This window comes from Erinaceus europaeus, chromosome 4 (assembly GCF_950295315.1).
Source record: "Erinaceus europaeus chromosome 4, mEriEur2.1, whole genome shotgun sequence".
NCBI lineage: Eukaryota > Metazoa > Chordata > Mammalia > Eulipotyphla > Erinaceidae > Erinaceus > Erinaceus europaeus.
The window spans coordinates 103,888,568-103,899,934 of NC_080165.1; the positions used below are offsets into that span (position 1 = coordinate 103,888,568).

The following is an 11,367-nucleotide window of genomic DNA, read 5'->3' on the forward strand; positions in this document are numbered from 1 at the left end:
TAGAGATTCATTTCAAATGTCATTGCTTTTTTTTTATTTGTGATTAATAGTGGGGTACTGTATTTTTAAATATTTATTTATTTTCCCTTTCTGTTGCCTTTGTTGTTTTTTACTGTTGTTCTTATTGATGTTGTCATTATTAGATAGAACAGAGAGAAATGGAGAGAGGAGGGGAAGACCACAAGGGGGAGAGAAAGATAGACACCTGCAGACCTTCTTCACCTCCTGTGAAGCAACTCCCCTGCAGGTGGAGAGCCGGGGGTTCAAACCGGGATGTTTACAGGTCCTTGCATTTTGCGCCACATGCACTTAACCTGCTGTGCTACCGCCCGACTCCCATGGGGTACAGTATTTTAAGATTACAATATACAGTTCCACACCACACCCATCACCAGAGTTTCATGTCCCCACCCTCCCACCTCCCAGCGGAACCACTAGAGTTCTCACCAGTCTTTCAGCTTGTTTGCTTTTCTGTGTGTGTGGTTTTTTATTGTTTAGTTTTTTTTTTTTGCAAGTTCATGTATATTATATCTCTAAATTGCACACAATGAGTGAAACTATCTGGTCATTATCTTTCATCTCTTTACTTATTTCACTAAGCATAATCACCTCCAATTTCATCCATTTTTGTCCCAAAAGACACAATGTTACCTTTCTTGATTACACTAGTATCCATGGAATATATATCCCATAACTTCTTTAGCCAGTCATCTACTGATGGGCATTTAGGCTGCTTCCACTCTCTGGCTATTGTGAATAATGCAGCTATGAGCATAAGGATGCATGTATATCCCTTTGGATTAGTGTCTGAGTGCCCTGTGGATAAATGCCCAGGAGTGATATTTCGAGGTCTTATTGCAATTCCATTTTTATTTATTTAAGAACTCACCATACAGTCTTCCAAGGCAGCTGCATCAGTTTGCATTCCCACCAGCAGTGGAGCAAAGTCCCTTTTACTCCACAACCTCATCTATCATTTCCTGGTTTGTTGATATAAGCTATCCTCTCAGGTGTGAGATAAAATCTTAATGTACTTTTATTTATTTTTTTTTTTACTTTTAATCTTTATTTCTCTACTGGTAAGTGAAGTGAGCATTTCTTCATGTGTCTGTGGGCCATGTGTATCTCTTCTTTAGAAAACTGTCTAGTTATTAATTTTTATAGAGAATGAGACACAGAGAGATAGAGAGAGGAGTGATAGACAGACACTTGCAGCACTGCTTCACTATTCCTGACTTTCCCCCTACAGGTGGGGATGGGAGACTTGAACCCATTCTTAAGCATAGTAGCATGTGCAGTCTATTAGCTGTGCCACCACCTGGCCTCCAAATGCCATTGCATTCAGGCTTAACATAGTTGTTCCTGTGTGGTGGGCCTGGGACCTGCATTTAAAATGGTAGCTGACCGTTTGAATACACCATCACTGCTTGGTAACCCCTGTTAGTAAAACACTTAGCTGCAGTGAATAACTGTTGCTCACCAAAATATGATTAAAAGTTCCTAATTAAATAGCTTGCAACATAAAAACAACAGCTGGTGCCCATTAGCTGTGTGTCCTAGCCCCTCTTGTCCACTCTCAGCAGGGGCCCAGGCAACACATCCATCATGGGGGTGAAGCTAAGCAGAGACCCTGGGTGTAGACACTCCAGAGTGCTGGACCCTTTCCTCAGTCACTGGAGGTTGGCATGGGTGACTCCTGGCATTGAGTTGTTCCTCCTGGCCCCAGAAGAGACAAAATGGCTGAGGCCACAAAGGCCTCCCCACCACGGCTTTCTGCAGAGCCTGGGCTTCAGCAGCCAGTCCCTATAGTGCTCCCCTGTGGAGGGCCCCCTCAGCCACCACATGGTCAGTGGTGGGGCCTTGGGGACCCAAGATGGATAAGTCAGATGAGAGGCCAAACTTCTAAAGGCTTATGTGGCCAGTCAACCTTTAGGGGTGCCATTTCTAACCAGAGCACCCCCAGAACAGTGCCATACCTCACTGCATTAGGGCATTTGGTCTGGACTGAGTCTGACCACTTAGCAACACCTGCTTCTGGGGCCAGAGAGATAGTGTGATGGTTCTGTAAACAGACTCTCCTGCCTGAGGCTTTGAGGTCTCAGGTTCAATCCCCAATACCACCATAAGCTAGAGTTGAGCAGGGCTCTCTGGTTTCTCTCTCTCTCTCTCTCTCTCTCTCTCCATATATATATACAATAAAATGTTTTTAAAAGTACGATATGGGGGGGTTGGGTAGATAACATAATGATTCTGAAAAAGACTCTCCTGCCTGAGGTTCTGAGATCCCAGATTCAATCTCCAGTACCACCATAAGCTAGAGTTGAGCAGGGTTCTCTGCTCTCTCTCTCTCTCTCTCTCCATATGTGTGTGTGTGTGTGTGTGTGTGTGTGTGTGTGTGTGTGTGTGTGTGTTTAAAAGGATGATGGGGGGGCTGGGTAGATAACATACTGGTTCTGCAAAAGACTCTCCTGCCTGAGGCTCTGAGGTCCCAGGTTCAGTCCCCAGCACCATCATCAGCCAAAGCTGAGCAGGGCTTTGGAAACACAAACACACACCATACCCCTGAAAAGGCTGCATCATTCATCATCTATGTCCAATTGTCCCTTCACACTGCTGCCACTCCCAGCACACCCAGGGTCCCATCTAGAACCCAAGAAAGGGAGGGCTCATTGTACATAGGGGAAGGGGTGAGCAGGGCAAGGAAGCACCCCAAGGGTGCAGGCCTTGCAAGAGGCTGACTTCAAGGAGATGGTTCTCTCTGTCTCCCCTGGGGCTGGTTCTTTCCCAGTGTGACTGCTGAACAGCACAAGACTCTCGAAGCCCAGTGCATCCTTCCTGGGTCCTCTGCCTGAATGTCCCTCTCAGCTGCTGCCACACTGTCTGTCCCATAGGAAGCTGTGGGAGACCACCTTCCTGTTCTCCTGCTGGGCAATAAAGTGGACAAGGAGACAGAGCGGGAAGTACCCCGTGGCCTGGGAGAGCAGCTTGCCAAGGTAGGGAGCAGGCCCCTGCATTCGCTGGGGGAGGGGGACAGGTGGCAGAAGGCCACCAGCGTGTGACCAACAGCTTCTTTGGAAGTCCCCTGGGTGGGAAGCATCTGGGCAAGGGGGAGCTCAGACATCACAGGAAGGAGTGTGTGGCTTCTTTTAAAAAGCCACAGGCTGTGAGGTGGACTGGGTCAGGGATGACTAAGATGCCAGGAATTCTCCCTGCCCCTCTTCCCTGGAGCTCAGAATCATCAGTGCTTAGACTATAAGCAGGTTCTTCCCCCAAACTTCTAATTATTTATTTATTTGTTCATTTTTATTTATTAGTCATATCCAGGGCTTTACCACTCCCTGATGACTCTTTCACTTTCAGGCCATACAAAACCATCATCTTAAAACTAGCATTTAACACTGCTATGAAAAATGTTCCCAAACTGATGGAATGTGGGGTCCTGCCTGTGCTTCCCTGGGCAGGGCCAGATCAAATGATTTCTTGGGCCATGTCTGGCCCAAAGGCTGAAACTTCCCCATCCTTAACGTAGGATTTCAAAAGCAGGGGGTCCTAAGTCCTACCCCAGGTGTTGCATGTGCAAAAGTGAGGCTCTGGTTCTTGGTCTTGCAAATAAACCAATAAATACTTAGAAATGTACAGACGTGAAGTTACTTACTCAAGAGCCCTTGTATCCAGATTTATTCTGGAATCCTGAAACTCTAAATCTCAGGAAGCTCCTCTGTGTATATGCTACTTCATGCTAAACATCCAAATGACCTTTAGCTGAAAAAAAGTTCCTCCCCCCATCCTAAGCTCTAACCACTGTGCAATTTCCCAGGCTGCCATGTCTGCATTCATTACCTCCAGGGTTATCGCTGGGGCTTGTTGCCAGCACTACAAACCCGCCACCCGCAGTGGTCAGTTTTTCTTCTTCTTTTCCCCCTATATTTTTTAGATTTTATCTAATAGGACAGAGAGAAATTGAGGGGTGAGAGGAGATAGAGATAGAGAGAGAAATACCTGAAGATCTGCTTCACCACTTGTGAAGCTTTCTCCCTGCAGGTGGGGAATGGGGCTTGAACCCAGGTCCTTCTGTGTGTTAATGTGCATCCAATCAAGTATGTCACTACCTGGTCTCCATCAGATCTGCAAATATATATATATATATGTATATATATATATATGTATATATATACACATATATATATATATATATATATATATATATATCATTTGGGTCGGTGGGGGGAATGCCCACAAATTCTCACATAATGGGCTCAGGACAGAAAGGGAAGGAGACATGTCTTCTGACCCCAGGCCCCCTACATAATCCTCCCCCTCCTCCCCCAGTGTCTGCCTCATGACTGGGGGAAAGAGAGGGGAGCATGCAGAGACAGACCTGTAGGGCATGGAACAGATAGGGAGAATGAGTCAGGACCCAGCTTCTGTAGCCTTTCCAGATCCACAGGAAGTCCATCAGTGGGTGTGGCCAGGAGGTCATCACACCCACTACAGGGCTGCACCCAGAGGAGTGGCTGGACACTGACCTCAGCACTTTGGGGCAGAGCCTTTGTTAGCTGGTGTGAAGGAGAGTCCTGTAAGGATAATGGCCCCCAGTCTCCTGAGAGAAGGAACTCCAGGGGAACTCTTCAGTGACTCAGTCCCAATGCCCTCTCCAGCCAGCTTCCCTGCCTGCATTGGGGTGTGACTCTGCCTGAGAGGGGGTGATGTGGCTAAAGCACTGGACCCTCATGTATGAGGTCCTGAGTTCCATTCCCAGCAGTGAATGTGCCAGAGTGATGCTCTGGTGTTCTCTCTCTCCCTCTCCTTCTCCCTTTCCTTCTCCCTCTCCTTTCCCCTCTCTCACCCCTTTCCTCTTCCTTCTCCCTCACCCTCTCTTTTTAAAATTTATTTATTTATAAAAAGGAAACAGTGACAAGACCATAGGATAAGAGGGGTATAATTCCCACCACCAGAGCTCCATATCCCATCCCCTCCCCTGATAGCTTTCCTATTCTTTAACCCCATGGAAGTATGGACCCAGGGTCACTATGGGGCGCAGAAGGTGGAAGGTCTGGCTTCTGTAATTGCTTCCCCACTGAACATGGGCATTGACAGGTTGATCCATACTCCCAGCTGCCTCTCTCCTTCTCTCGTGGGGCAGGGCTCTGGGGAAGCGGGGCTCCAGGATGCATTGGTGGGGTCATCTGTCCAGGGAAGTCTAGTTGGCATCATGGTAGCATCTGGAACCTGGTGGCCGAAATTTCCAGTTTTGAAGCAGCCTCCTTGGAGAGCTCAGGTCATGTGTTGTCTCCGAGTTGCCTCTCACTCTATTTCTAATTAACAAATAAATCTTTAAAATAAACGAGGAGGGCTGGGGAGACTGCATAATGATGATTCCTTAGGAGAGTGAAGTTCCCAGGTTCAATTCTCAGGCAGAGCTGAGCAGGGCTCTGTAAGTTAATTAATTAACAAGGCACTGAGGCAGAGAGCAGAGTTTGTGGTTTTACAATGGACACAGCTCTTCCTGGAGCTGGTGCAGCAGTGAGGGAACCTGAGAGAGACCCCAGCTGAAAGTGGGGCAGGGGCCCAGGGGCCAGGGTCACTTACTCCAAGACAGGGTGTGGGAGGTAGAGGAAGCAGACCTATGTCCTTCTTCCCCTCCCCATGACCCCTGACCCTACAACAGTCCTCTCCTGTGTTCCCTCTGCTTCTTGCTTTCAGGAGAACAATCTGCTCTTCTACGAATGCAGCGCCTTCTCCGGCCATAATACCCAGGAGTCCTTGCTTCACCTGGCCAGGTAAGGAGGCCAGTGCCCAGGTGGCTGTGCCAGATCTACTGAGGGTGCTGCTCTTCCCTCTGCCAGCACCAGAACTTTGCCCCCCACAAGCCTTTGGGCTAAAGGAAGTAGTGCGTGGGTTTGTGTGGGTGTCCAGGGATCCAGAAAAGTGATGCCAATGACAAAAAAGGGCTCCCTGCCCCCACCACACACATTTCTGCAGCTCTCTGAGTCCCAAAGGCCACTTTCCCCCCAGGAATCATCTCCTGGAAGGATCTTAGCAACAGTTCCCCTTGTCCCCCCAGCCACTGGAATGGCTATTATATGGGCTCCTAGGGAGGCTGGGGCAGAGGGAGGGGGACTGGCCTCCTGCAAAGCCTGGTTCTGTAAGCTTCCTCTGCCTACACCAGAATTCAGAAAACAACGACACAGAGCACCATTGTCAATGCTGTGGCTTTCACTCATTCATTTCACTTCATCCATTCTCCCGCCCACCCACCCACTCATTCACCTGTCTCCCCACGCACCCACTTGGAAAGAATTAAGGCAGGCGAGCAGTCCTTAGCAGTATTTTTCAGCTTTTCTCTCCTGCATTGAAGCTGGAATGCTAGCCGTAGGAAGCAACTCTCCTAGAGAATTAATAACCAGCTTGTATATTTTATTTTATTTTAATTTGAGTGCTAGTTTCTGTGATGGGTGAAAGAGACAAAAGGAGACAAAAGGAGACAAAAGGCCCCTCCAGGAGCTCATTCTCTGCTGGGAGGTGGCGGTGGGGGACAGGGTTCTGCTGAGGAAGCAGAGGGAGGCTCGGTGCCAACAGGGCACTCACACCCCCCTAAGGAATCAGAGCAGGCTTTCTGGAAGTGGTGTCTCAAAGGACAGAATAGACTATACTCTGGCTTTGACACTGTGGAGGGAAGACTTGAAAAAAAACGATTTAATTATGAAAGAAGAGAAGAGGTAGATAATTACAGCGTCATTCTGGCAAGAGAGAGAGGGAGGAAGAGAGAAAGAATGAGAAAGAGAGAGAACCAGAGCATCACTCGGGCACACACAATGCTGGGGATTGAACACGGGACCACGTGCTGGCCACCTCACTGTGCCACCTCCCACACAGCTGTCCTTTCAGATACTTATTCACATTTTATATTTCAGATACATATTTATTTCAGATACTAATTCCTGAAGGCAGACATACCAGAGGGAGTTTAATAAGCAGCTTAGACATAAAGGGAGGAAGAAAAGGAAGTCCACTCCTGGAGAGCTTTAAGAGTGGTCACCTCCACAGAGAAATGCTGGGTCCTGTCTTTTGTGTTTCCCTTAGCCCCTCTTTCCCAGTGTCCACCATCTGCCAGTTTCTGTCAGTGCAGCTGGCTGACTTCTGTGTTTGCCCTGTCTGTTTAAGTTGGGGTGGGTGGACCTTGGGGGGTGAAAGTTCTCAGGTCTCTAGGGCTTCACAGCTCAGTGTTAAGTTTTTCAGAGACAGAGCAAGGAAGAGGAGAGAGAGGGGGGTAGAGGGAGAGAGAGAGGGGGGAGAGGGAGAGGGAGAGGGAGAGGGAGAGGGAGAGGGAGAGGGAGAGGGAGAGGGAGAGGGAGAGGGGGAGAGAGAGAGAGAGAGAGAGAGAGAGAGAGAGAGAGAGGGGCAGGCGTGAGGGGCAGGGAACCACACCATTGAAGCTTCCTCCAATGTGGCGGGGAGGCTGGGCTAGAACCTGGATTGTACACATGGCATAGCAGCAAACCATTTACTTTCATTCTGAGGGTTTCACAGATCAACTTCTGCTCCACGGGGAGAGGGGTTATGGAACCCATCTTTTAGCCCTGGTGAAGCTGGCTCCCTGCTCCTGAACCCGGGAGGCCTGCAGTCCTGGGGTGTCTGGCCTCTGAATGCAGCTCCCACTGACACCACTCTTACTTCTTCCAGGGTCCTCAAGGAGCAAGAAGACACAGAGAAGGGGGACACGGTACAGGTGGGCTGCCCTGCCAAGAAGAAGCCCTGCTGCAGCTGAGGTGCACCCAGCTCAGCCCTGGGTTCAAGGCCTCTCCTTCACGATGCCCTGCCATGGCCTAACAGGACCAGTACCCCTGGCAGCCACCTGCCTCCCTGCCATGGAGGAAACACTGGTGCAGACCCAGCCCCGGGGTCATCTCTTCCTGGCTCTCCCTTCCCCCATGCCACCACCCCCAGAATGGCTTCCTGGGAACAAAGAGACAGATGCGCTTGTCCAGAAAAGCCACAAACGGACTCCTGCACCTCCCTTCTCCTCCTGCACCCTTGGGTGCCTCAGGTCTTTGGTTGTCATAGTAACTGGGGCCTAGTCTCAGCACTGGGGTACAGCCAGGGTCGTGGGAGGCTCCCACATCTGGCTGGAGGGGGGCAGCAGGGTCCTCTTGATGTAGCTTCGTGGACCTTGAAGTGCCTGCCTGGCATTTGGAGAAGCAAACCAGGCCCCTCCCTTTTGGGGGAACCCAGCCTCTTAGCCCCTGCCCCATAGGGCCCCCCTCAGACTCCATGGAACAGTGCCTTCCAGAGAACCTCAGTGGGGATCTGTGTGCAAGGGAGGCAAAGGAATGAAAGGAAATGTGTGTGGGGGGGGGCTAGAAGAGAACTCCATCTGCTGCCAAATAAAGTGGCCATTCTGAAGGGTATAAATAAAGTATATATTGCCGTGTAAAAGCCATTTTTCTAAACGGGTCTTAAAATAGCTCCTGGAAAAATCTGAACATGGTGATTAATGGAGAAGATTGACAGGTGGTGGCAGCGCCTGTGTAAGCCCACTTTACTTTCTGGTACTTCTCCTACCCCCAGCCCCCACAGAAGACCGTGTTTAAGAGCTGACAGGCCTGTCTGAGGGGGCAGGTTGGCCCCTGGGTAGCACCTTCAGCAGGGCTGGGGGGGTGGGGAGGGCACACACACCTTGACCTGCAAGGGAGCCGGGGTGCTTTTCTCTGGGGAGGGAGCTCAGAGAGAAAGAGAACCAGTGGATAAAGCACTGGACTCCTATGCAGAAGGTCCTGAGTTTGCTTTCTGGCATCACATGTGCCAGTCTCTCTCTCTCTCTCTCTCTCTCTCTCTCTCTCTCGTAAATAAAATCTTGGGGAAAAAACCCCACACAAGTAAAAAACAGAAAGTGTTCTCTCCCCAGTCCTTTTTAGGCCACCCTCACGGCTGACAGGTAAGTAGGACAGAGTGAGGTCAGGGAGGGAGGCACCTTCTGGCTCTTGAACAAGTCAGGATTCAGGCTCCACACCCATCTGCAGACGGGAGGGGGTCAGTCTCCCCTTTTCAAGGACACCTGTGTTCTGTGACACAAGGCACATGGAGTCCTGGGCACAGTGGCCAGCACACAGCAGATGCCAACAAGTAGGGGGCACTGTGTGGGGTCAGAGCACAGCCCTCAGCACCTCCTGCCCCCACCCCCTCAAAAACTGCACCTCACTGGGTACCTGTTTCTGCTGCCCCCCGAGCTCATCTTGCATCTTGCTCCCTTGTTATTGTCACACGTCACACACCCGTACATTCTGAGCATATCAGCACAGGTGTGTGATTATGACTTTAGGAAGTTGTCTTTTAAATCACATAGAAAAAAAGGTACACCACTGGGTGGTGGTACACTTAGTTGAGCTCACACATTACAGTGCACAAAGGCCCAGGTTTAAGCCCCCAGTCCCTATCTGCAGAGGGGGAAGCTTCATACGTGGTAAAGCTGGTCTGCAGGTGTCTCAGTGTCTCTCTGTTTCTCATTTTCTATTCCCCCTTCTCTCTCAATTTCTGTCTATATCCAGAAAATAAATGAAAAAATAATGATTTTTTTTCTTTGAAAAGAAAAAAGTTACAAGCAAAAAAAAATACATTTATACCATCTTCTCTGTTTTCTTAATTTATTTTCTGACCATCTCTGACTATTAGTGCTGCCAGGACTCAAGCCTGCAGACCTCTCGCATTCTAGTCCAGTGTGTTAGTGCTGCATTGTCTGCCCACTGAGTAGTAGTTTAATTTCATTTCAGTAGTGTTTTCGGAAGGACTGGTCTGCTAAAGACAAAACCTTTCAGTTCTGTGGATCTTAATTCAACTTTCATTATTGAAGGAAAGTTCTTTTGGTTGATAGAGTTTTTTTCCACATCTGCCTTTTGAATATACCACCCCACTTCTGACCTCTGTGGCCTCTGATGAATAACTATTTGTAATTCTTTGTGTGTGTACAGTGGTGCTAGAGCTTTGCAGATAAGTGATTCTACGCCTCCCCAGAGCCTTTTACTTGTACTTTTACTTTAAAAGCCTTGTACTTTTACTTTAAACATATGTGTGTGTGTGTGTGTGTGTGTGTGTGTGTGTGTGTGTGTGTGTGTGTGTGTGTGTGTGGAGAGAGAGAGAGAGAGAGAGAAACAGAGAGAACAGGTGAGACACACAGCTCTGTTTGTGGAGCTTCCCGCTTCCCCCAGTGTCACTCCTGGTGCTCTCATGTGGTGCCAGGGCTTGACCAAAGACAAGTGAGCTTTGATGTTGTTGTTGTTGATGTCAGCCAGGCTTCGCAACTCCAGGGTGATTTTTTTCACATGGAATGAGAAAGACAGAGAGGGAAAGACACTGCACTAAAACTGCACTAAGTGCAGAGGGGACTGGACTGGCACCTGGACCACGTTCCTGCAAAGCAGGTGCACTGTGCTGGTGAGCTGTCTTGCTAGCCCTTAGCTATACTTTCTTTTTTTTTTTTTAATTTATTATTTATTTATTCCCTTTTGTTGCCCTTGTTGTTTTATTGTTGTAGTTATTATTGTTGTTGTTGTTGGATAGGACAGAGAGAAATGGAGAGAGGAGGGGGAAGACAGAGAGAGGGAGAGAAAGATAGACACCTGCAGACCTGCTTCACCGCCTGTGAAGCGACTCCCCTGCAGGTGGGGAGCCGGGGCTTGAACTGGGATCCTTATGCCGGTCCTTGTGCTTTGCACCACCTGCGCTTAACCCGCTGCGCTACAGCCCGACTCCCAGCTATACTTTCTTTCTTACTGCTTTTAACACTCTTTATAGTTTATTACTCTGATCTCTGAGTTTATCCTACTTGAACTTCGTTGAATTTCTTGGGTGTGGAGATTCATGACTGACTTGGAATATTTTGGTTATTTCTCTAAATATTCTTTCTGTTCCTTTCTCTTTCCCTCCCTTCTTGGATTTCTTTATGCTTATGTTGGCAAGCTTGATGGTGTCCCATTAGATTTTGAAACTTGGCTTATTATCTCATTCATTTTACTTTATGTTCTTCAGACTGGATAATGTGTATTAACCCTGTCTTCAGGTATACTGATTCTTCTTTCTACCAGATCAAATATGTAGGTAAGACTGATTATAGTACTTTTGTTCCCACCCTTGTACCTTTTTTTTCTCAACTCCAGTGCTCCCTTGCTCCAGACTGACTTTCTTTTCAGATAGAAAAAGTGGGGCCAGTGAAATAGCTCACTTGGAATGTGAGCTGCTTTGCAATACATGACCCAGGTTTGAGGCCAGCCCCCACTACACTGAAAAAAGTTCCTCTACCTCTCTCTCTCTGTGTCTATCTCTCCCTCTCCCTCTCCCTCTCCCTCTCTCTCTCTCCCTCCCTCTCTCTCTCTC

At 48.6% G+C, this 11,367-nt stretch overlaps 1 protein-coding gene across 3 annotated transcripts in view; it reads left to right on the forward strand.

The window, feature by feature from the left end:
• Positions 1-8,430, forward strand: part of CRACR2A (calcium release activated channel regulator 2A) — a 237,888-nt gene extending 229,458 nt beyond the window's left edge. For 2 of the 3 annotated variants that reach the window (XM_060190258.1, XM_060190257.1), the window contains exons 16-18: positions 2,892-2,993; positions 5,704-5,780; positions 7,684-8,430. In XM_060190258.1, coding sequence (XP_060046241.1) covers positions 2,892-2,993; positions 5,704-5,780; positions 7,684-7,768 — 264 coding nt within the window. In that variant the 3' untranslated portion in view covers positions 7,769-8,430. The remainder of the gene's footprint in view (positions 1-2,891; positions 2,994-5,703; positions 5,781-7,683) is intronic. The other variant, XM_060190259.1, reaches the window with a different exon arrangement.
• The last annotated feature ends 2,937 nt before the right edge of the window (positions 8,431-11,367 follow it).